This window comes from Lissotriton vulgaris, chromosome 8, assembly GCF_964263255.1.
Source record: "Lissotriton vulgaris chromosome 8, aLisVul1.2, whole genome shotgun sequence".
NCBI classification, from domain to species: domain Eukaryota; kingdom Metazoa; phylum Chordata; class Amphibia; order Caudata; family Salamandridae; genus Lissotriton; species Lissotriton vulgaris.
Genome location: NC_141696.1, coordinates 840,170,405 through 840,195,809, shown reverse-complemented (window position 1 = coordinate 840,195,809; position 25,405 = coordinate 840,170,405). Strand labels below are relative to the sequence as shown.

The window sequence follows — 25,405 nt, the reverse complement described above, 5'->3', positions numbered from 1 at the left end:
TGGGCAATCCTAATACCACATAGGCCGGGAGTCTTGGAATCTGTGTCTTGAAGTGCACATCAATTTCATCTTAAGATTTGAGGCCAATAATTGGAGCGAACCGGGCAGTCCCACAACAAGTGCAGCAAGGTCCCTTCCTCCCCACACCCCCGTCAGCAGGTAGAGCTACGGTCTGGATTCGCCTGGTTTAAACGTACAGGTGTCCGGTACCAGTATGTAACGATCTTGAAAGCCGTTTCCTTACGGGCGGTGTTTCTCACTGTATGTTTGGCCCTATAATAGATGTCCCCCTATTCCTTCTTTGAGAGTTCCCTACCTAGCTCCCTCGTCCACCGCCTCTGACCAGGGGATACCCTCTGTAGGGAGCTGGCATGCGCAGCATGTCTTTTAGCTCAGAGATCAGTTTTTTGTCTGTCTTTGTGACCAGCCATTTTTCGTATTTCGTCCGCTTTCTATTTACTTTAGGGTGTATGTCGGGTTGTAGAAGCCAGTGTCGCACCTGTATGTAGTGATACCTTTCTGTCTCAGGGAATGTGTAGTCTTCCCTGAATTGTGAGAAGGGTACAATCCCATCTAGATCAAACAGTGGGCCTGCTTTTTTACAAGGCGTGGCTTGCCATGCTCCAAATGCTGTGACATCCATTCCTGGGGAGAATTTCCTGTTCCCAAGCGGGGGCGTCATCGGAGAGGGAAATGAAGTAAGCTTTTCCTCGTAGCCACCTCCTCCCACGCATCCATCACCGCCGTATTGATTGGAGACCCCAGTAGACCTTGCAGCCTATCAGCCTTTTTCAAAAAGGGATCCTTCCACAGAGAAATCTGAGCCAATGCTCTATCTTGGAACAGCCACCGCTTTTCAGATACCTCCCGGCTCCATTCAACCAATGTTCTCAGTTGAGCTGCTCTATAATATTCCTCTAAATTGAGGATCCCCAGCCCTCCCTAGTCTGCCCTCAGATAACCCAGCTCCTGACGAATGCGTGACCTCGTCCCTGCCCATACGAATTGTAGCATCGCTTTCTGTAGTGCCTTGAGCGCCCCTTTCGGTGGCTTGGCCGGTAGCGTCTGAAACAGATGCAGTGCTTTCGGGAGGGCCTACATCTTTATTGCGGCCACCCGCCCATTCTGGTTGCACTTCCATACCTGTACATCTTTGGTGATCGGTCTGGTGAGTTTGTCATAATTCCTGATTATTGTTTGTTGGACCGACGGAGCCAGCTCAATCCGTAAGTAAGGGATCAAGTTTGTTACTTGGATCCCTAAGAACTGAACTCCCTCCCTCAGTGACCCCACCCGTGCCCCAGCTAGATTTAGGATCTGCGACTTCCATTGTAGCATCGCTTTCTATAGTGCCTTGAGTGTCCCTTTCGGTGGCTTGGCCGGTAGCGTCTGAAACAAATGCAGTGCTTTCGGTAGGGCTTACATCTTTATTGTGCCACCCGCCCATTAATGACATCTGGTGGCACTTCCATGCCTGTAGATCTTTCGTGATCGGTCTGGTGAGTTTGTCATAATTCCTGATTATCGTTTGTTGGACCGACGGAGCCAGCTCAATCCATAAGTAAGGGATCAAGTTTGTTACTTGGATCCCTAAGAACTGAACTCCCTCCCTCAGTGACCCCACCCGTGCCCCAGCTAGATTTAGGATCTGCGACTTCCATTGTAGCATCGCTTTCTGTAGTGCCTTGAGTGTCCCTTACGATGGCTTGGCCGGTAGCGTCTGAAACAGATGCAGTGCTTTCGGTAGGGCCTACATCTTTATTGCGGCCACCCGCCCATTAATGACATCTGGTGGCACTTCCATGCCTGTAGATCTTTCGTGATCGGTCTGGTGAGTTTGTCATAGTTCCTGATTATTGTTTGTTGGACCGACGGAGCCAGCTCAATCTGTAAGTAAGGGATCAAGTTTGTTACTTGGATCCCTAAGAACTGAACTCCCTCCCTCAGTGACCCCCCCCCCCGTGCCCCAGCTAGATTTAGGATCTGCGACTTCCCCACGTTGACTTTAAAACCGGACACTCCACCAAAGACCTCCCCATCCTCCAAAAATGCTGGTACCGACCTCTTAGGAGCCTCTAGTGAGGTCAATATGTAATCCGCATACAGGCTTATGACATGTCTTTCCCTTCCAAATGGTATGCCCCTGATATCCTGATTGTCCTGTACCCTCTGCACCAGCGGTTCGATGTATAAGGCGAACAGGAGGGGCGACAGTGGACATCCCTGCCTGGTACCTCGTTGGATGGGGAAGTGACTAGAGATCCCGTTGACACTAATGGAGGCGGTGAGAGAGCTATAGCAGCACGCAGGCCACGCTCTAAAGCGTTCCCCTAGCCTGAAGTGGGCCAGCGTGCGCTCCAGAAAACTCCAGTCGACCCGTTCAAACTCTTTCTGTGCGTCAACGGTCAACAGCAGGGCATTCATTTTCTTGCGATGGGCCTTGTCTATTAAGTGAAGGGTCCTTTTCGTGTTGTCATCCCTTGACGATTTTGGATAAATCCTGCTTGGTCTGGGTCTATTATTCCTTGTCTGGGCTCATTAGAAACAAATGGCAAGCACCCATTTTTTGTTAATATTAACTGCATGGTTTCTGGCAGAATGAGCGAAGCAGGAGACTTGGAGAGAAGACCCTGATGGTGTTGCCAGTATATTTGAGTTAAATGACAACACTCAGACCTCATAGATTAAAAAAGGTTGGAAATGGGTAGTCCATAAAAATTACAAAAGCAAAGAGTTTTCAGTCCAGCACACGTCTCCCTAATTGCATTTATATTTTGCTACAAAAGTGTTAAGTTCCGTACAGAAAACGTATTCCATTTCAAGAGCACAAGTCCTCACCCAACAGTGGTGGCCTGCTCCATCATCTTGCTTTGCTCCTCGTTAGGCTGGTGCTGCAATGTCCAGTGGGCGCCACTAGGGGCTGGGAGGCACGTTGCCAGAGATCTGTTTTTTGTATCGCCTGTTGGACAAGAGTTTATGGCCAAAAAGTCCTTCAGGAAATGATTCGAGAACGTTTATAGGAATTGTGTAGACATGTCTAAAACAGCAGTTTAAAATTAACTATTCGTGGGGCCAATTTTAATGGGATAAAAGTAATAATGGATCCTCTGAGTATAATATGATTCCTAGCTCCTTCTATTTGGTTACATTTTTTGCACCTTATCCGCCCTATAATGGATCAATGGCACTTCTTCAGTACCGATCTGTAAACGTATCTATTATGGTAGTGAATGTTGTCTTGGTGTTAATGACCTACAATTAGCACAACATTCTGTGGAAAAAAATATGAGGAGAAACACTTGCGCACATATTTCTACTTATACATACCCAACAACAATTTGAAAAAAACACATCCAATCGTGTCTCATGCAGATCATGTATTAAGAGTTTGTTGACTTCTATAAAAACAGAAACCCTATGTATACTGAAAGGTGGTCAGATGTCGCTATAGTACTAAGAACAACTTTCCATAATTATAGCGCTGTATTCTTTGTGCTTTCATTTAATTTTCCAATTTGGTTCACCAACACATGGTATGTCAAACCTGTGTTTCAAGCATAGGTGTTCAGTAGCCTCCTCCCTAATGGACATCGCATGCAGGATAAAAAGGGAATCGAGATGAGTCACCTGTGGTTCGTATATCTAATAGTTACTATACGTTCACAACTTACATTCTTAAAAGTATTTAGTCTCAAGAGTGTTATTTCTTACAAAGTATCATGTAGTTTGTAATTACATGCATCTGTATTAATTCCATTAGTCAGTAACCGTAGCAAAATTTCGTTTTTTAGATATCATGCGTAAATTCTTCCAACAACGAGCAAGCTTACCCTAATCCGAAAGTAGAAGGGCCCATTGGTTGTGGCGGGATCTTAGGCTACCGGCTGGTCACCTGCAAAGTGTAGCCCATAAAAAGAAAACATACCAATCTAAGGAATAAGTACATACACTTCTTCCCTTAGTGTTGTGGTGACACTTTCTTCACCATCCAGTAGTCTGTGCAGTATGCATACCATTTCACTGCCATTCCGAATTTGGATTTTTTTCGTCTGAGTCGCCGTGAAATGTACACCGGTCGGACTTCATGTTTAGAGTCATATGAACAGCTCCATCTTAGGATGTGGGTTCCTATCATTAGCACTGTATGGTGCACACATCATTTCCTCCCAAACATTCAGTCAAGTGGTCTAATTCCCGGTGTAAGTTAATCAGAACTAAATCTATTTGTTTTTGGGTAGCTAGTCCTACATGCTTCCAAGAGTATGCATTATTCCATTGTAGTAAACCAATATATCTATTGTTATACTAACCTTTGTGGTTTTTCTTTTTTTTTTTTTTGTAAATCGCAACAAGCTTTGAATCCACTGTATCTTCCTTAACAAGGAAATATATGTTGACACTTTCTTAAGGTGAACATTGTTCCATTCCAATGCAGTAATATGTTCAGTTGTGTTCTGCTCTTTATGTGGTAAGTTACATACACCTATAACTTTCCTGCATATATCTCTCCCTCCACCGGTACATAAGTATCATCTGCACACGTAGATCTCGTGCTAGATGTGTGGTTGTGTTAGTCACTGTAACATTTTAGAAACCACTATACAAGGATCTTAAAACTCTTTGCTTGCCCCTTTGTCTTGGTATGATGGGATCCCAGTGGGACAACTTGGAAAACTAATTTCTCATTAGTGTGGTGCACGGAATATCATCATTCCATCCTGATACATGTGTTTCTTATTTGAATACTGTGAGAGGCTGGATTACTATATTGTGCTCAGTTATGTAATTGTAGCACCCTGCACTAATGCAGACAACCCTTATGGTGATTTAAAAAAAAAAAATCTTTTTATTGAAACAAAACAGCTCCATCAAAAGACACATCAGGTATTAGTGAGAAAACAGTGGTCTTCATACATTAAATGAGTATAGTACAGCAGCCATTAATGGGAAATACTACAGTCTACCCCCAGGTCATGCCCCAACAGAATATAAGCGGGTCAAATAATCTGCTCCTCCCTCTCCTCCAATCCTCCCCTCCCTGGCCAGGACCCACCCCCTACCTCTCTCCTCCCCGGCGATGTGTTCAGACTCTGCTACCAGTCGAGGCCCAAGGCCTCCCAGGAAGAGGTTGTGTCCAAGGTATGCAGTTCGTGGTACCTCATGGGGGGAACTCCTACGGTGATGCATCCGGGGTATCCATCCATTCTCCTCTATATCTCCTCCAAGCCTGCCATATCGTTTCCCATTTTTTAGGGCACCCCCTGCTATTATAGATGACTTTCTCTGCCCTCTGGCACCAATCTCTATCTCGTTCCCACTCCTCAATTGTCGGAACTAACTCACTCCCCCAGAGTCTTGCGATGTTTCTTTTGGCTACCATACTCGCAAAGGCCAGCCATATCTTGTCTCCTTTGGGCCACGTAATGTTCCCTGTGACCCCCAAAACGTGCAACCTAGCTTCCAACTGTACCTCCGCCCCCACTACCTCCTCCATAATGTCTTTCAGCCACACCCAATATGTACGGATTTTAGGGCAGTCCCATGGGATGTGAAAGAATGTTCCCTCTTCCCCACAGCCTCTCAAGCAAAAGTGTGATGTTGCGTACCCCATCTTGAATTGTACCGTTCGTGGGGTGTAGGACCTGTGGAGGATGCGCAACTGCACCAACCTTAATCGGGCTCGAATCGCCACCTCCCTAGGACACTGCAGGGCCTCATTCCAGTCGTCGTCCTCTAGCAAGCCAAGGTCGGATTCCCACTTCTCCCTCAGTGGCCCCAGGATATCAGGAACATTATTAATGAGCTTTTTGTAAGTAAGTGATATGGCCTCGTCCATCATGGGGTCTAACAGCAGTCTGTCCTCGAGGGGGGCATATTCAGGGACCTGATCCCCCCCCTGTGCCAGATGTCTATATAGGGCGTGTTTGAATTGTTGATAATGCAGGAATTCGCCATCCCCCATTTGGAAGTCCGACTGGAGAGTCGTGAACTCCACCACCTGCCCCCTCCTCCATACGTCCCCCAGCGTATCTATACCGATCAGGCTCCACTGTCGCAGGTCACAGAGTTTCACCACTTCCCTAAGGAAGTCTCCCTTCCATAAGGGCTTTTGGGCCGTAAGCCTCCTTCCCCTTCCAAGCAGTTTTTTTGCTTGCTTCCATACGTCCACCACTACCGCCGTTTGGGGAGGCAAGGATTGGTCGCGCCGTGGTTTGGAGTAGAGAGCTGCTAAGTAGGAGCCCGCCCCTAGGGCCATTCGATCCACTCGGTATGCCGGCTCCTCCTGTGGGGCGAACACCCATCCATTGATGTTAATCAGCTGTGTCGCCCAGTAGTATAGGCGGATGTCGGGTACCGCCAGTCCCCCTTCGTAGGGACCCCGTTGCAATTTTCGAAGAGCAATCCTTGGACATCCCCCGCCCCACAATAGGAGCGTTGCTCCGATTCCACCGTTTTGAAGACTTGCTCCGGGATTGGGTAGTGCAAGCTCTGCAGTACATATAGCAGACGGGGCAAGGCCATCATTTTGAATAGAACGGCCCTGCCCATGAGGGAGACTGGGAGGGTTCGCCAGTGCTGCACGTCGCTGTGCAGGTGGTTCAGTTGTGTCTGCACATTGAGCTGGAAAAACTCAGTGTCGGACGGCGTGACCCAAATCCCCAGATAACGAAACGCTACGCGCCAAACAAGGCCCTCGCAGCCGGGCACCGCTTGCGGCTGGCGTCCCGCCAAGACATAGCCCAGGGATTTTCTCCAGTTGATACTATACCCGGAGTATTCCCCGAACGTGCGTAACACGACCATTAGTCGCCGTATGGAGCCTGACGGCCGCTGGGTGTAGAGCAATATATCGTCCGCATATAACGATATGCGTTCTTCCCATCCATCTCCCATATCTATATCCCATACCCCCGGGTCCGTCCTCACCCAGTGCGCCAGCGGCTTCAATGCCAGGGCAAAGAGGGTCGGGGACAGGGGGCACCCCTGTCTGGTGCCGCGACCGAGTTGAAATTCCCGCGAAATAGTCCCGTTGACCCGAACCCTCGCCAGTGGTCCTGTGTGTAGTAGCTTCACCCAGGAGCAGAAGTTGTCTCCGAAGCCCAGCCTCTCCAAGACTGCGTAGATGTATCGCCACTCGATACTGTCAAAGGCCATGTGGGCGTCGAGAGAGAGCAGAGACGCCGGCACCCCCTGACGCGCAGTCACCGTCTGCAGGACCCCGAATAGACGGCGCAGGTTCAATCTCGTGCTTCGGTGGGGCATAAAGCCCGACTGGTCCGGGTGAACCAGTGACTGGATCACCGCACCCAGGCGCGTGGCCAGGATCTTCCCCAAGACCTTCGTCTCTTAGTTAAGGAGGGAGATGGGCCGATACGAACTGCAATTCCCTTGTGGTTTCCCTGCCTTATGAATCACAACGATCGTGGCCAACCGTTGGTCCCTCGGGAGCTGCCCAGTCTCCCGTGCCTCTAGGAACATGCTGCACATGTGGGGTGCCGTGAGGCTAGCCACACATCCAAATGCTTCCGCCGGGAACCCGTTGGGTCCGGGGTCTTTCCCTGTCTGCAGGTCGCCCATGGCCTCCTCCACTTCTTTGACCGTGATATCTGCGTCTAGCAGATCCCTGTCTGGCGGTTCTAGTACCGGGAGCTGCAGGGGGGCCAGGAAATCACAACACTCCTGTTCGCCCCTCGCCATGTGCGACCGATAGACGTCTTTGTAGTATCGCGCAAAATCCTCAGCCATTCCCATGCTTGTGGTGCTCACCGACCCATCCGATCGCTCTATCTTGGGCACCCAACTGCGGTCTCGGTCTCTCTTCCCCAACCAGGTGATCATTTTATTCGCCTTGCCTCCTAGGTCGTACACCCTCCGCTGTGTGGCTAGCGCGTGTGATCTTGCCTGTTCCGTCAGGACATCCCTTATTTCTTTGCTCAAGAGGCGTGCCTTATGCAGTCTGTCCCGATCCTGGGTCGGAGTGACCCCTGCCCTGTTGTCCAGAGCCAGAAGCTCTGATTCCAATTGTTCCACCTGCGCATGCCTGTCCTTACGTCTCCGCCCTACCTCAGCCTGAACAAAGTCTCTGGCTACAGTATTGTATGACTCCCACACTATCCCGGGGGAGTCCACTGACCCTACGTTGTCTTCAAAGTACAGAGCAACCCTCTCCCTGAACCTCTCCTGAAAATCACTGTCTTTGAATATAAAGGAGTCAAGCCTGGGTGGGGCGCTCCAATCCCGTTTGGCCCCATCAACTGAACCCCCACTGGCGCATGGTCAGAGATCCCCCTGGCCTTGTGATGTCCATCACGAAACAGGTTCATGCCATCTGCCTGCGTGAATATGTAATCTATTCTAGAGGAGGACCCATGGGCTGCGGAGACGTGTGTGTACTGTCTCATGTGCGAGTTATGTGTTCTCCACAGGTCGCTACTACTTCATTGTGGTTGAACCTGAAGCACACCCTATTTCTTTTGAATAAACAAACTTTGTGTCTCTTTTTCAATTTTAGCGTGCAAAACTCCATTATGCTCCGTCCCAAACAAAGCACCTGGTATAAAGATTCTTGAATGTGGCGCGCCTGTCCGTGTCACGAAGGAGTTGCACAGCAGTATGCACATATGCAAACAATATTCACGCGTACTCCATATTTTTTCAAATTCATCCAAATTTGTTCCAAAATGTAATCAGTTTTTCACCATCACGTCAAAGACAAAGTTTCTGCGCTTTATGCATCTTGATACTCTGAGAATGCCCATCCAGGCTTATTCATAGGGGTATCTATAACGTTAAGAACATGTTTCAGTAAACAATGCAAATGCGTGATAATTTTACAATGAATGTTTAAACATTTATCTAACCCAAACACCCCTGTAACAAAAGAAGTGTAACTAAAATCATGTGTTTGACTCTTAAACACACTGTTCTTGACCCCATCCTGCAGTTTTTACACTCCCCGTTGAAACTGCCCCAGTTCTCATAATACACAATTGAATGTGCCCTCCTTGTTAACATTGTGCTCAAGACCCTTTCCGCAAGGAAAAGACTGCTGTGACCGTAATGTAAATTCAAATCTATTTCCCAACAAATCACCCCACAAGACTCCACCCAAAGTAACTACTTATTTCAACTGACACTACATCCCTGAGCATACCTGCTCCACAATGTCCTCATTAACAACCGTCATGACCTCCTTATCTCCCTTCGGCAGGCATTCCAATCGTGCTGTTCCCATCGTAGCTGCTTTTAAACCTTAACCACCCACCTGTGTTCAAAACCTATCACGTGCTCTCTGTGCCTCACTGTGTTTCTTAAAGTACCCTTGACCTCATTCTCCCTCGGGTCACGCTGTATCAAGCCCCTGATCACCCCTTCCCCGTATTCATCCTGAAATAATATCAAACAGTGTGAATCACCTCTTCACCCACCACTGTATTCAGTGATTAATAAATAAACCATGTTTATGCAACGTGATGCCAATACAAATACATGTTACAAGTGCAGCCCAAGTCCATGGTAAAATCCGCCGTAATTCATGCTCCTTGACGATGATGAAAAGAGTTAAGTGTTTTGGATCAAGGAAACAAGGCATTTAAAGAACAAGCAACATGTAATGCTGTAATTGCTAGTGCAGCGAAGAAGTATAAACACTCTTACAACGATCCAAGCTACATAAAGGTAACCGTTCCAGCAGATTCAGTAGTTACATTACTGCTAGGAAGAGGGCTAACGTCCCAAGCATAACAGGACCTCCTTCAGATTAGGAGAGTAAGAGGATGGACCTCATGGGGCGAAAGGTTGAAAGGAGTTCTTCAAAGCAGTGGCGTATTGCATATTCCATCACACTACTTAATCGTCACGCCTATGAACATTGGTGAATTAAATGAGACTCCCAGAGCAGTACTAAAAGAGGGTAGCACATTTTGTGGAGGATGGCAAAAACATCAGCAATACCTGTTTAAAATCTGCATTGGATGCAGCAGAAACATCAAGCAGACAAATGATGGGCATTACTAAACGACTCCGTTCCTGGTTAAGATTTTCAGATTTTAAACCTGAAGTACAAGCTAACATACTAAATGCACGATTCAATTGGGAACAACTGTCCTTGAGTGTGCTTGATGAGGCTCTGAATCAGTTGAAAAAGGCCTACGAAACCGCGAAATCAATGGGGACTCTACAGTTCAGAGGCAATATTTGTATGTGAATAGTACCCTCACGAAGACCCACCGTAAGGGGCTTCTTCCCTCCAGGAACATCACATCGGACGTACCAAGAGTCCTAGAAGGTAAGTAGACAAGTCCATAACAACCACAAAACTGGCAGTATCAGTAAGGAAGACAGTCATTTTGCGATCTCCCACTCAGAAGAGGACAACCACAAAGCGGTTGAGCTCTCCCAGTAAGTAAGGGACTTGTCAAAGTTCACAAACGACACATGTCAAACATCCAAGAGTGCAGGAGTAAGAGTACTGACATACAAAGGGACAAAAATTGAATATATTGAACTTCTACATTCAATAACACATTTCCTCCAGCAGTGGAGGAAATCACCACAGACAAATGGGTTTTAAACCGAATACAATTCAGATATTGGAAAGAATTAGACAAGACACCTCCATGCAAAGAACCAAAGAAAAAGGTACATTCAAAGGAGAAAACATCCAGTGTACTCAAGGAGGTAGAAGAAATGCTGTCAAAGGATGCTATAGAATTAGTACCAAGATTAGAAAAAACAAGGGGAACTACTCAACATGCTTTCTAATACCAAAGGTAGATGGGTCACTCAGATCAATTCTAGACTTGAGGTTTTTAAACAGATTTATAAAAACGCAAAAAATCAAAATGACTCCCCTGCAAGAAGTAATACCTCAACTACAAAAAGAGGATTACATAGCAACAATAGATTTACAGGACGCTCATTTACGCATTCCCATGAACACAAGCCACAAGAAATTCCTCAGATTTGTGGTAGACAACAAACACTCCAGTTCAAAGTACTAGCATGTGGAATAAAATCAGCACTAAGATTATCCACAAAGGCTCTTGCAATAGTTGCAGCACACCTGCAAAGGCAGGGAATACATGTTTATCCTTACTTAGACGACTGGCTGGTAAGGGCAAACTCATACAAAATATGCAAAGAGCACATGCAGCAAGTAATAAGAACGCTATACCACCTCGAGTTCTCAGTACACATGGAGAAGTCATTGAAAATTTTCTTAGGGTCCAGAATAAATTCAATCCAAGAGAAAGTATTCCCGAGCGAGAAAAGGGCAATAGCACTATTAAAGGAACTACAACTGTACCGGAAGGGGCAAGTTCTTACAGTAAGGATTTTGGGGATGCTACTAGGAACGATGGCTTCTTGCATCCTGTTGATACCAAACACAGGACTTAACATGAGACCATTTCAGGAATGGCTACAAAACCAGTGGTCACAGGCGGTGGGAGGTGTTAAGATCTAGTGGTTGTCATGCAAAGGATATAGGAGGAGATAGTATGGTGGAACAGTTCACATATTACACAAGGAACAACATTTACACAACCAACTCTAATTGTGACCATAACAGATGACTCAGATGGGATGGAGAGCACAGGACGTCTGGAAAGACCAGGATGCAGTACAACAAATCAACATCCTGGAACTTAAAAACTTATTCCTAACCTTAAAGGCCTTTCAGAAAGAGCTCTGGAGAAAATCATTATTGATCCAAACTGACAACACAACCACCATGTTTTACATAAACAAATATGTCTCTACCACTGTGAAGATAAGCACAAAAAATGGGTTATTCAAAGGAAGATGGAGATCTTAGCTATCCACCTGCCAGGGAAGGACAATATCGAGGCAGACAAACCGAGCACACAAGCCTCATTGTCTCATGAATGGGAACTGAACCAAACCGTTATCACCAGTCCATGGGGAATGCTATGTCGATAAATTGGTTAGGGAAATGAACGTATCCACCCCCGCCCCCATGCCTCCGCTTCACCGGGTGATCAGCAAAGGCAAGATCAACAGCATGACCTTTATACGAATTGCACAACAATGGAAGACAAACCTGGTTCTCAGAAGTAATAGAACTATCACAGGGATAGATTCACAAGTTACCAGTCAGGCAAGACCAATGCAGGAAGAAAGGGTGCTACACCCAGAACCAGAGTTTATTAGCCTGACAGCATGGCTCCTGTAGACTTAGAATTCGGACACCTAAAGTTATCCGAAAGGGCAATAGCAGTTTTAAGAGATTCAAGACTACCAACAACCAGAAAGTGTTACTTACCTAAATGGAAAATATATTCACTCTGGTGTCTTAAAGAAGGATTATTATAAAAGATCACTAGAGATAAAACGGTGCTAAAGTACTTTACACACCTAGATTGTAAGCGGACCTATGTTATGTTAAAAAAAATTGTTACCGCGCACGGACACCAATTGGTTTCATGGCGCTCAAAGACAAAGCGGAGATACAGAACAGTCGGGTGTGGACAGAAGGATTAATCATAAGCTAACTGAAAAAGATAGGTTTTAAGAGATTTATGGAAAGTGATGTAGTCAGGAGAGAGTCGGATTGAGAGAGGGAGGGAATTCCAGGTAAAAGGAGCAAGAAAAGAGAAACCAGAACCACCATATTTTTTGCGTTTGAACCTACGGGTGATTAAAAGGTTGTGCGCAGAAGACCTAAGATGCCTCGAGGGGATGTTCCTATTCCTATTCCTCTTTAAAGGTTCGTTTAGCAGCAATTATGGCGTACATAAGGTGTCACATTGAAAGAAGATTCTTCACATTACCAATCATTAAGCGGTTCTTAGTAGAAACAAAAAAAATTGCACCTCCGAAGAAAGTTGCACCCACATGGTATTTAAATATTGTGCTTACACAATTGATGAAGGTACCTTTTGAACTGTTACACAAGGCTGCATTACAGATGCTCACACTAAAGACTGTTTTTTTTAGTGTCCATAACATCATTACACAAAGTTAGTGAGTTACAAGCACTCACTTTACAGGAAACTTATTTTCAAGTACGCAAAGCCATAATTGTTACGAGGACTGCCCCACAATTCACGCCAAATGTTGATGTTGAGGTATTTATATAGCGCGCTGTCACTCCAAGGAGCATCCTGGCGCTGCGACTTCATTATTGGTGAAATTGGCAGATTTTAACTGATAGTGAATGTTTTGTATAATCAAACAAGTGATTTGCACACTGATTCGGCTAGTCCGTAGATCCATGTTTTTAGGGATTTTTTAAAGATCTGTTCTGATGTAATTGAGCGAAGATGGGCAGGGAGTGTGTTCCAGGCTTTAGCTCCTAAGACTGCCAATGATTTTCCTCCCTTGGTGGCAAGTCGGAACTTGGAGACAGTCATCAGATTTGCAGTAGCTGACCTGAGTTCTCTAGTGGGGTGGTATCTGTGAAACCTGTTGGATAGATATTTTGGACCACGCTTGTGAAAAGCTCTAAAAGTGATCACAAGGATTTTGAACAGTATGCGCTTCTGAATAGGAAGCCAGTGCAACAAGTCCAAGGCGGCCGATGCTGATGATTTTCTGGGCCACCTTAGAACCAGCCGCGCCACCGAATTCTGTACCATCTGTAATTTGTGCAGGGTGGATTTTGCCACCCCTGCATACAGACTGTTACAGTAATCAATTCTTGATGTGACTATTGCAATTGCTACTGTGTGGCGGGCTGATAAAGGCAGGAAGTCAAAAAAAATTTGGAGACCTTTTATGATATTAAAACAAAAGGCGGCCACTTCTCTAGATTGTTGCTTGAAAGAGAGCATCTCATCAAATTTTATTCCCAGGTTTCGAGTTGCACTAAAATGGTGTTTGGTGGGGCTTCCGCATCAGATGGCCAGCAGGTGTATGGGGAGAAGAAGTTGTTTTTTCCAAATGGTAAAATCTCTGTTTTAGCAGAGTTACATTTAAGATGGTTATCATGCATCCAGTTGAAAGTTGCAGTCAGACACTCTTTCAGAACCTGTTCTGCTTTATCTGTGTTGTCGTCCAGAATCAGGACCAATGGAGTGTCGTCTGCGTATGCTATAGTACTTACATCATAGGAAGCAATGAGGTTGATCAGGGGCGCCATATAAAGATTAAACAAAGTAGGGCTCAGGCTTGAGCCCTGTGGCACCCCTGAACCAATCTCCTTCTCTACCGAGTGGAACTGTCCGAGCATGGTTATCTGTTTTTTATTCAACAGGAAGTTTTTGAACCATTTTAACACGGTGCCCCCTATGCCGGCCCCAACAAGGCGATGTAATAGAATGGCATGGGACACCGTGCCAAATGCTGCAGATAGATCAAGGAGGATTAAAACTGCCCTCCTACCTTGATCTAGTGCAGCTCTTATGGTTTCTGTTGTTGACAGAAGTGCTGATTCTGTAGAATGGTTTGCTCTGAACCCTGCCTGATTTGGATGTAAAATATTATTTGTTTCCAGGAATGTTGAGCTGTTTATTAACAAGGGTTTCAGCACATTTACAAATAGCGGGGAGTTGTGAGATGGGCCGCAGATTTGATAAGACAGAAGGATCATGTCAGGTCTTTTTTTGCAGTGGTTTTACTATTGCAGTCTTCCAGGTAATGGGAACATCTCCGGATTGGAGTGATGTATTAACAATGGCATTGATCACGGGGTTCACCTCATCTTTAATTGCGTGGATCAATGAAGGGGGGCAAGGATCAAGTGGCGAACCAGATTTAATTTTTGAGATGATTTGTGAGGAGTCTGCAAGATCAATCATAGCGAAGGTGTTCCAGCTGATTGACCCAAGGTTATTATCTTGTACAGTGTTTTCGTCGTTTAGAGGAGTTGGAGGAAAATCTTTGGTAAGATTAACAATTTTTTGTTCGAAAAAATTTGCAATCTTGTTACAAAAAAACTGTGAGGGTGGAATTTCCTGGGATAGGAATTTAGGATTTCGAAAACTTTTTACAATTCGGAAAATTTCCTTTTGATTGTTCTGTGAGGCTTCTATCCGATTTGTAAAATAATTTATTTTGGTAAGTTTGATTAATGCATGATATTTCCGTCTAGCTGTTTTAAAAATTTCCTGGTTTTCGATGTTATAATGCCTACGCCATTTTCGTTCTAATCTCCGGACTGTTTGCAATGTATCTTTTAATTCACTGGTGAACCAAGGGGCTAAAATGTTCCCTTTTTTAGATTTTGATTTTCTGGCTCCCCCAGAAGTCAATTTCTCCCCTATAGATCTCATCCATCTCTCATAGCTAAGATTGTCAGTGACAACTTCTCCATGTATCGCTGGTTTGTTCTCTTTTACCCAATTTGGTAGATCTGGGTGATCAATAATTTTCGCCCAGCATGGGATCGGTTTCTCATTTCTCATTATGTTTAGTTGTACGACCTTAGTTTCTTCAGTTTTGAGGTTGAATGCAATAAGTTTGTGGTCAGTCCAAGTTAGGGGCAAGGGAGTGGAGACCTTAAGAGTATTGAGATTGGAGCAAATACAATCTAGCACGTGGCCAGCTGTGTGTGTAGGATCAGTCGTAAGTACGGTCAATCCCAACACATGCATAATGTCTTTAAAACACAGCACATTTGGGTCGCTGGTGCTGTCAAGGTGCAGATTTAAGTCTCCCAGTAAGGTGAAATTGGCGGCCTTTAACGTCAGGCTAGTGAGAACTTCACCCATACTTTCCAGGAAGTGGCTCGCTTGTCCTGGTGGGCGATATATTAATGCTCCGGAGAACATAAAGGAGTCATGAGCCTGTAGGTTGAAGGCTAGACATTCAGCTCCTTTGATGTCGGGCAGTTCCGAAATATTACATTTGAGAGTCTCTCGATGTATAATGGCGACCCCCCCCTCTTTGTATGGGTCTATCTAGTCTCTATATCCTATAACCAGGTGGCAGTGCGCGTACAATATCTGGGCTGGACCAGTCTGAGCCATGTTTCCGTGACCAAGAAGCAGTCCAGGTTGGTCTCTGAGATTAAGTCATACATGTGTAGTGCATTCTTACACATGGAGTGGGCATTAATTAGCCCTCCATTAATGACCTTGTATATAGTTTTCGAAGACTGCTTTAGATGGGGTTGTAATGTTTGTTTACATGCAATACAACTAATGGGTCCTAGCCATTTGTCTACATTTATGGCATGATGACATTGCATGCTACTGAGGTTAAATGACAATAAGTCTTCTCTGGAATTCTAACCTGAGTTGATTTTTTGAGCAGAAGGGGCAGCCCCCAGCCCGTCCTTGGCGCGGACGGGCGCAGACGGGCTGGACTTAGGCTTGACTTCGGCGCGACCCCGGCGCGCCCGCTGACCGCGTCCGCTGCGCTGAGGCATCCTCGTATGTTTTTATAGTGGAGCCTCGAGTGCTAGAGCGCTGGGTCTGTGTGTACGCCCAATTTGGCCGCTGAAATACCGCCTCCCACTCAGCACCTCAATCGGCTGAATATGGGGCGATTCTGGCGATTCTGTCAGTAAGGTTGATGCGATTAGCAATGTCAGGAATCTTATTAAAATTCAAAAGCTTGGCGGCGCAAATTAGGTTTTAAAAACACAACTAATAAAATTATACAAAGCGCTGGAAATGCTCTGGTCTATCTCCCGGCTTCCGCCTCAGGAGAGCTATGAAGTCAAATGTTATCTCTCAGTTCCACATGAAACAAAGTATTCAGATACCAAGTTTCTTTCTAAGACCTAAAACACACTCAGAGAGGACATTACACAGTCTTGATGTAATACATTGCTGCCCATCTTGCATCCAGAGGACAAAGGCTAACTGAAAAACAAAACGGCTTTTGAAGTCAAGTCTTTTTTTATTTCACCCCCAGAACAGGGAGTAGCCAAAGAGTGACTGGTACACAGCGTTAAGCCTACAACCCATTCAGGGCCAGCCGCGTCATGGCAAGATGCAATAAATAATATTGATAGTTCTAATATTCAACAACCTTGTACACAGCGTTCCGCCTACAACCCATCAGGGCCGGCCGCGTCAAATTTTACCCATTGGACGCCGGGCAGTCACTATCTAAGATGGCCCGGTCCCTAAGACCAAATGTAACAATTAAACCAGAAAGGTTAGAACTATGAGACAAATGAGGTCCGAACTTCAACAGAATGTCAGCAAGGATGACAGCCGGTTAGAGAAGACAGTAGGAATAAGTAAAGAGATAAGACTGGAAAGGAAAGGGGCTCAGAGTGCGTCAGAGAGGGCAGGGGGGTATAGGGGAGAGCATCGTGCCAGACAACTGGACAGCTTGTAGCACCTACATTGTTTTAGGCCTCACACACTGGGGCTTCTGTGACAGCAGCCTGTCTGGTTCAGCGGGGACCACAAAACGGCTTTTTATATAATTTGCAAATAGTTTTCTAGGAAGGACTGTTACCAAGAACACAATTGCAAGATAAATAGCACAGACTATTCAGTTGTGTCATAAGAATGCAGGAGAGACATCACACAACACTCCTGGTGCACATTCAACAAGAAAGACTGGAGCATTGCTTTCTTAGCAAATACTCCTCTACAAGACATTTGTATAGCAGCAACGTGGTCGTCGGTACACAATTTCACAGGACACTATTGTGTAGATATTCAAATGAACAAGGAAGCACAAGTATGACAAAAGGTCCTACAAACTTAGTTCTTAAATCCATACTCCTCTTCAACCAAACCACCACTGTAATAACAAACCACTACAAAATCGATGCACTGCATGTGAATCCAGAGAAGATTCACGCTGCAAAACATAGTTTCTTACCTGTCTGTGTAGTTTTGCAGCATGAAGAATTTTCTGGATTCCCAAGCAAACCCAATCTCCTCTGCCAAGAAGATGAGGAGGAAGCAGCAAAAGATGGAGAAAAAAAATAATATAAAGGTGGTTGCCAAAGCTGGGTGCTTCTAGAGGAAGCACGGCGACGTCACAAGGGGCACCAAATGGAGTCACGTCAAAGCCCACCAGCACAAAAAAAAAAGAATCCGGGCAACAGCTTTTTGGGGAGAATTCCAGACCCAACCACCAGATGGTGGAGTAATGTACAGCATGTGAATCCCAAAAATTCTTCAAGCTGCAAAACTACACCAATTGATAAGAAACTATAAGTTTCTAGAAAAACATTGTTAATACTTATGGTTAAAACTAAAAATGAGATCTCTGATTCCTAGATTATGTGAGTAAATCTCGAATATGGATTAATGGTGTTGATCCAATCAAAAGAATTATTCTAGAGTACGCTCCATCTCCTTTTTATATATCATCAAATGTCATGGCAAAACAATTTTGACAATGGTTCAAATAGTGGCATTATCTCCAAGATAAAAGGTCTGCATGGTGGAGGGGTCCATCCTCTATGCAGCTTAGGAAGGGTGCAGGAATAAGGATCCTTTAGTGTTGGTTATCAAGGAAATCCACTTCCTTACGTGTAATTCACCAGTGTCTAGGCTTTGTTGAACATTATCCTGATCCGTTGACTCTGGCTTACAGTTGTATATTCCTTAATGCATTTGTAATATCTCGTGTCACTGAGATGTCATAAACGTTCTTGTCTATACACTACTGTAGATTGAATAACAATAGCTCCACCCTTTGATGGTTTGATAATCTGCAAGTGACTTAATTGCTCGTTTTCCTGCATTTTTTGGGTTTTGAAATGGTTTTTCACGGTCAACTTCTTGATTTCATTCAGCTCCGTAAATTCAAAAGTTGAGCCTTCATTAGGTATAGCTGCTGCTGAAGGGCTTGTTGGCCATGCACTCTTGTCCAATAGGCGATACAAAAAGATCTCTGGCAAAGTGCCCCCTTTGTGACGCGTTGGCCATTGCATTGCCACCTCAACGAGGATCACAGCCCGATAATGAATCAGGCTACCATTGGTAGTGCGAGGGCTTGCTCATTTAAAAGGATCTTCTTCTTGATGATCTGCTGGGTCCAGGCCCTCACGGTTGGTTTTGGAACCTTTTTTTGGGAAGGAAAGAGATAGAACAATGGTAGAAAAAGAGGAACTTTGACTTGTTGCTTGAGTCAAATGTAGATCTAATATGTTCAACCAGCCAACTATGGTGCAAAATTCGAAAGTCTATTTTTAACCCTGACTAAATCATAAACCCTCGCAATAAAAACAGTGTTAACAATGTAATAGCTTTGGAAAAGAAAGAAATTACAGAGCTACATCCCACAGGAATCAGACTGCTGTTGACGTCAGTCAGTACTGAAATTTGTGAAGTTGAAGAAGCATTAAAAACTGGCAATGAATCGGTTATAACCTGCTGTTGGTTGTAATGCATTATCTCCTTAGAATCTCTGGTCCTTGCTGCTCACGCAGTGTGTGAGCTCATGGGATATTGGTGAGTGCCTAAAGGAGTGGACAGTTAGAGAGAGGGGGATGAGCAAAGAGGATCTGCTCCTGATGTGGTAATTTACTATGTAACCTTTCCAATACCCTACAACCTGTTAATCTACGTGAATAGACTACCAGATTCCTGCTTACCAAGAAGGTATCTTTAAATTACAACAGAGTCCTTGATCAGGTAGCTAATTTCATGACGGTGGAAGAAGCCTCGATGTGTGAGAAGTTACTTCCGACTGGAAAGTGCAAGATGGTGTAAAGACTGTTTGCAGACACCAGTTGTGGTACATGTAGTGGTACAAGAGTTGCCTTTGATCAAGTCCGGCATACATGCATGGCTTATGACTAGAAAAAAAGCTTAGGTGTTAGAGAGGTTCAAAAGCAAAGCATTAAGTGAAACGTGTTTTTCCCCTAAGAGCTGTAGATAAAAGCCAATAGTATCTATGGTCAACATTGTCTCTTGTTTACAGATGATTCACACTGAAAATAACATTTTTAGTGATTGGTATTGCAGGCCTTTCAAAATCCTAAGACAGCAGAGATTGCTAGACTGTAAAACAGTGAGTGTGGATACCTCTAATTTAGAACCAAGAAGAACATGGTTTGTACAGCATGCTCATGAGCGCTTGTAGCATGCTTGCCAAGCATTTAATTGTATACTTAATTGCTGTACAGATTTCAATTCTCTTTTACACTTTTAAAGCATAGATTCAACTTTTCAAACCAGTTTAGTGGCATTTACTCTATATTCTATATGAGGATGTCCAGTAGTTTGGATGTTTGGCCTCCTGTGCTCTGCTGTGGGCTTCCTGTGACTTCATGGCCATGCCTTTGTCGTGTAGAATTCTGGGTGATCACAACACTAGCAGTACCGCCAGAGGGAACACCAGTGCAATTTGTTGAGAATCTTCCTGCTCTGGTACCTTGCATATAATGCCTACTAAAGAAAGTTAATAAATGCGACTGTGCAATATGCGACTTTACACAGCTTGCATCCCACAAGCCCTTGAAGAAGCTATTGCTGTTGTATGTAATCCGATAAAAAAAAAAATGTACATTACCATTTTGCCCCTGGGGCGTTTGTGTATTTAACCCAATTGGGCTGGTCTTCAACTCAGTGAGACATTTTCTTTCTCCCGTTGTGTTATATAGGGAATTGATGACTGTATGCAGTAAAACACACAGGTCACAGCATGTACATAATCACATCAAACAACTTATCTTAGGCGTTTTAACAGAATATTTGTATGTGACACAGGCCTGCAAAACAAACAAAATACTCGTATGATCTTAACACATAAAAGATGAAAATGGAAATTTTAGAAATTGTTACTATAAGGTAAAGTTACCGTTCTTTAAATTTTGTTATCATTTTTTACTGTGCTTTTCAGATATTGGATTGGGGAGCGACTCTGTCTGTGCAAGGCCCTCCTCTCATCGGATAAAGTCATTTGACTCCCTTGGTTCTCAGTCTATACTTGGAAGGACATCAAAATTGGTTCAAGCTCAGTATCGAAGTCTGGTAGGCTTATTTTTATTGCTTTATGCTAAAGTTTTGCTTTTAAAATGTGAGGCAGTTGCGTAAGCAAATATTAGTTGCTTTGTTTAAAACGTTTTAGTGCTCTCGGGTCCTCGCCCAAGGATCCAGAGGAGATGCTCGGCCTCGATAGTGGTGGACGGATTCAAATACCTGGGGGTGTATGTCACCAGGGACAGGGCAGAGTTCTTCGCCAAAATTCCAGAGCCTCACCTGGCGCGGCTGGCCTTGGATGTTACCCACTGGCAGTCCTTGCCTCTCACCCTGGTGGGACGGGCCGCACTATTTAAGATGTTAGCATTGCTGTGACTCCTATACATCCTACAAAATACGCCGTACTCTGTTCCGGGCGGGGTGTTTAAGCGTGTATCCCAAGCTGTGCGAATATTACTATGGGAGGGTGGGAACCCGAGGATAGGGATGCGTAAGCTCACAAGAGGGGTATACGACTGGGGGCTGGCCCTCCCGGACGTCCAATTATACTACTGGGCCCACGGACTGGTCCAGGTATAATGAGATTTGGCTGGCCGGGGTGGCGAAACGCAACATCGCCAGTTGCTGGGGGGCACAGGCGCCTCCGCAATGGGACCAATGGCTGCGAGATCTGGACTGGTGTCAGAGGGCAGAGGAAGCGATATACAAGCCCAGGGGATGCATAAAGAAGTGGAAGAGGATATGGGGGCCTTGGCGGAGGTGCCGGGCAGGGTGGGGAGGGGGAGGGGGATTAAGTGTAATCCAGCCCGTGTACTGTCAAACTTGCCTGCGATTGTATCATGTAATGTTGATATCCTTCATGCCTTTTGAACACAGCTGTGCGATGAATGTGAACATGAGCAATGTTAATAAAAAAGTTTTTTTTAAAAATTAGACCAATTCAAGAGGAGCTGGACATTCAGTGGCTCCAAATCTCGGGTTTGTTCGACGACCTAGTCCAAGTAACTCCAGTTATGAAAGGAACTCTTTCTTGGTGAAAGTTTTCCAAAAATGCCTCAGTAGGGCTCAGTTTTCAACCTCCAGTACCGGATTTCATCTTCACAACAGATGCCTCCCTAGAAGGTTGGGGTGCGCATCTTCAGGATCTCTGCATAAGGGGAAGATGGTCTACAGCAATGGCAAAGATGCACATCCACTTTCTGGAGCTTAGAGACATTTTTCTGGCTCTACAGTCTTTTCTGCCAAGACTTCAAGGGTTTACAGTTCTCATCAGAACCGACAACACATCTTGCATGCATTATTTAAACAAGCAAGGGGGTACCAGATCTCACATTCTGTCCCAAGAAGCTCAAAGAATCTAGGAATGGCTTCTCTTGTGGGATATTGTGATGAAGGTGTAACATCTTCCAGGAGTCCAGGACAACGAAATCCTGCCACGAATGGGAACTGAATCAAATGATTCTAGAGAATGTCTTTCAGAAGTGGGGCAAGCAAATCTGCATCTCCTTGCCTCCAGGAACAATCGGAAGTGCCTTTTCTTTGCGAGTTGGGAACCGGAGAAGGGCTCTTGGGGAAACGCTTTCATGATGAGATGGGCGGGAATTTTTGCTTACGCGTTCCCTCCCTTTCCCCTGATCCTGAGACTTCTGCGTAAGATCAAAAGGGAACCATGCTGCATGATTCTAATCGCACCAAAATGGCCACGTCAGCACTGGTTCACAGAACGTCTCCTTCTCCTCAAGTGTAAGCCCTTCCGCCTTCCAATAATACCGAATCTGTTGTCACTGAGCGAAGGCCAGATTCTTCAGCCTCGTCCAGCCCAACTGCAGCTCCATGCTTGGTTTCTGGATTCTCGGAGTTCAAGGAGATGGACTTGCTTCAAGACTGCAGAGACATTCTGAATAGAGCAAGGGCCCCTTCTAAGTTACGGACCTATGCCTTAAAATGGAAGAGATTATGTTGCTGGAGCAGCAACAACAATTTACATCCGCTGGATATTCTCCGGATAGGGTTCTACCATATTTATGGTCATTGTCTAAGTCCGGTCTCATGTTTGCTTCTGTTAAATTGCATCTGCCCGCAATTTCTACATACAGAATATCCTCAGGAGCGGCATCACTTTGTTCGAATCGTCTCATTAAAGAGTTCCTGAAAGGCCTTTTCAGGACTTTCCCTCCTATTAGAGCTCTGCCTCCGGAATGGAGACTGGATCTGGTGTTACAGCAACTGATGAAACATCCATTTGAACTGATTCATAAAGCAGATTTGAAATATCGCTCATGGAAGACAACTCTTCTATTGGCACTCACCTCTTCCCGACGTGTGAGTGAAATACAGGCGTTCACTATAAGACAACCATATTTGAAGTTTACCAATGACTGTCCTTTTAAGAACTAATCCCACATTCATACCTAAGGTTCCTACTTCATTCCATCTCAGCAAACCTGTGATATTGCAGACGTTCTTTCCTAATCAGTCTTCCTCGGCGGAAAAATCTTTGCATACCTTGGATGTCAAAAGATGCTTGAAGTTCGACATATCTCGGACTGTGTCCATCAGAAAATCGGACCAGTTATTTTGTTCTTATGGTGGTCATAAGCCAGGATAATCAGTAACAAAAGCTACTATCTCAAAGTGGATTGCATCTGCTATTCAATTCTGCCATTGTAAGGCCGGACATCTGTAATCAATAAAGCCTAAAGCTCATTCTACTAGGTCAGTGTCCTCATCAACGGCACTGTTCGCTGGTGTGCCCTTGGAAAAGATTTGCTGTGCTGCAACCTGGAAAAGTGTGCACACATTTACTCTGCATTATTGCCTGGATATGGCAACAGAGGCTGAGTCAGCAGTTGGTCAAGCAGTACTACGAAACTTTTTTAGATAAGGTAAGCCTCTATGATAAGAATATATTATTTCTGCTATTATACCCACCATCCACTATGCAACTGAGTATTCTTTACTGATAGCTATTCTGATTCTAAGCATGTGAATCTATGAAAGATACCCCAATACTGGATAAGAAAACCAGTTGCATACCTGTAACTTCAGTTATCCAGTATTGGTATCTTTCATAGATTCACATGCGACCCACCCTCCTCCCCGGAGAGGCTTACCTTATCATTATGTCATACTTACTGTCACTTGTGCTACGAAAATCGGAGGGTTTGCCTCTCTGTGGGGAAGGTTCTAGAGGGTGCTGCTGCCTGATTGGCTGGTTTCCAAGTTTGCTTCTTTTTGCAAAAGGACTAAGATAGGCTAATGTACTGACTTTGCGATCTACTGTAGCCTATAGTATAATGTTATTATGACTGTAATGTATATGTTTTATTGTACTGCGAGACTCCCACCTCGTCGGCGGGGATGATTCCAAGCATGTGGATCTATGAAAGATACCAATACTGGATAACTGAAGTTACAGGTAAGTAACTCGTTTTCTTATGCAGTACGTGCATTTATCATACTAATTGCGTTCATGTAATGCAAAATGATTCATACTAATATGACACAACATTTACATTTCTCAAAAGACAGGGTGCTCCTAACAAGTGACGGCGCAGTGAGAGAGAATTGAGTGAAAACAGTGAGATTCTGCTATATACAAAAATATACATATGACTGATTGGGCCAACACGTTGTTATACAAGGCACTCATGATATGAGTGCCGAGAACCACAATAAAATATTAAAAGCAGTCCACATGTTAATGTTTCGACCCGTAAATACCTGGATATATCAGGCCTATTATTTCATGGATGTTTCCTCAAAAGTACGAATGTTTCTTAAATGAAGACATTTGTCAATAATTACTCATAAGGGACCACACTGTCAGCCTTATTGGTAAATGTCTGATATAATTGGGTACGGCCAAGTTTAATTTTACAAATGTCTAAGATTAAGTGAAGCATTCTTGCTCTCACGTTTTATTCTTCTGAGTAATAGGTATGACCGTTGGTCTCGTAGCTCACTGGTCACAAGATCAAAGTTGCACCTCGCAATCAAGACCAAAAAATACAAAATGTCAAGAGTTGCTTTTGTTTCCGTACAAAGGAATTTGACCTAGCAGTTTGGGCTAAATTGTCCCTTTCATGTCACAACAATGACTGGTATGCATAGAATTGTTCCCTCTCTGTAGTAATGCCACTGTTAGCAAAAAAAACGTTAAAACTCAAATGCGACCTAAAAGAGTGATTACCAGTTGCTGCGATTAAATCAAGCAGTCCATCCGTCACTTACTGTTTAATCACTGCATACGTTATTTGCTTAAATATCTATTCCTTTTGTTTCGGTCGGCTTTTCCATGCATTCGGATGAGTTACAGATCCAATTCCCCACGGAGAGAGATTCTGGGTGTAGAGACAGCTCCAGTGGCAGTGTGAATGCTATGCAACGTTTGATGCTGGAAAAACCGATCAGAGGGACATTCAAGGGCTCTTTGCATGTTTGAAGTTGTGGCTTTTCTTAGAGCCTTTCATTTTAACTATATGTCCTGAACATTTTAAATTGACTCTGTTAAAAAGGGAGATCTGTGTTAGCTGCGTCACATTAGGAGACAGTCTCACCACTTACTTAGTAGCAGCACAACCGTTCCTTGAGTTTGA

At 44.6% G+C, this 25,405-nt stretch overlaps 1 protein-coding gene across 2 annotated transcripts in view; it reads left to right on the top strand.

The window, feature by feature from the left end:
• The window catches only part of ARHGEF7 (Rho guanine nucleotide exchange factor 7), a 1,058,374-nt gene that overhangs the window by 231,241 nt on the left and 801,728 nt on the right, over positions 1-25,405 (top strand). For both annotated transcript variants that reach the window (XM_086934741.1, XM_086934740.1), the window contains exon 4: positions 20,728-20,858. In XM_086934741.1, coding sequence (XP_086790867.1) covers positions 20,728-20,858 — 131 coding nt within the window. The remainder of the gene's footprint in view (positions 1-20,727; positions 20,859-25,405) is intronic.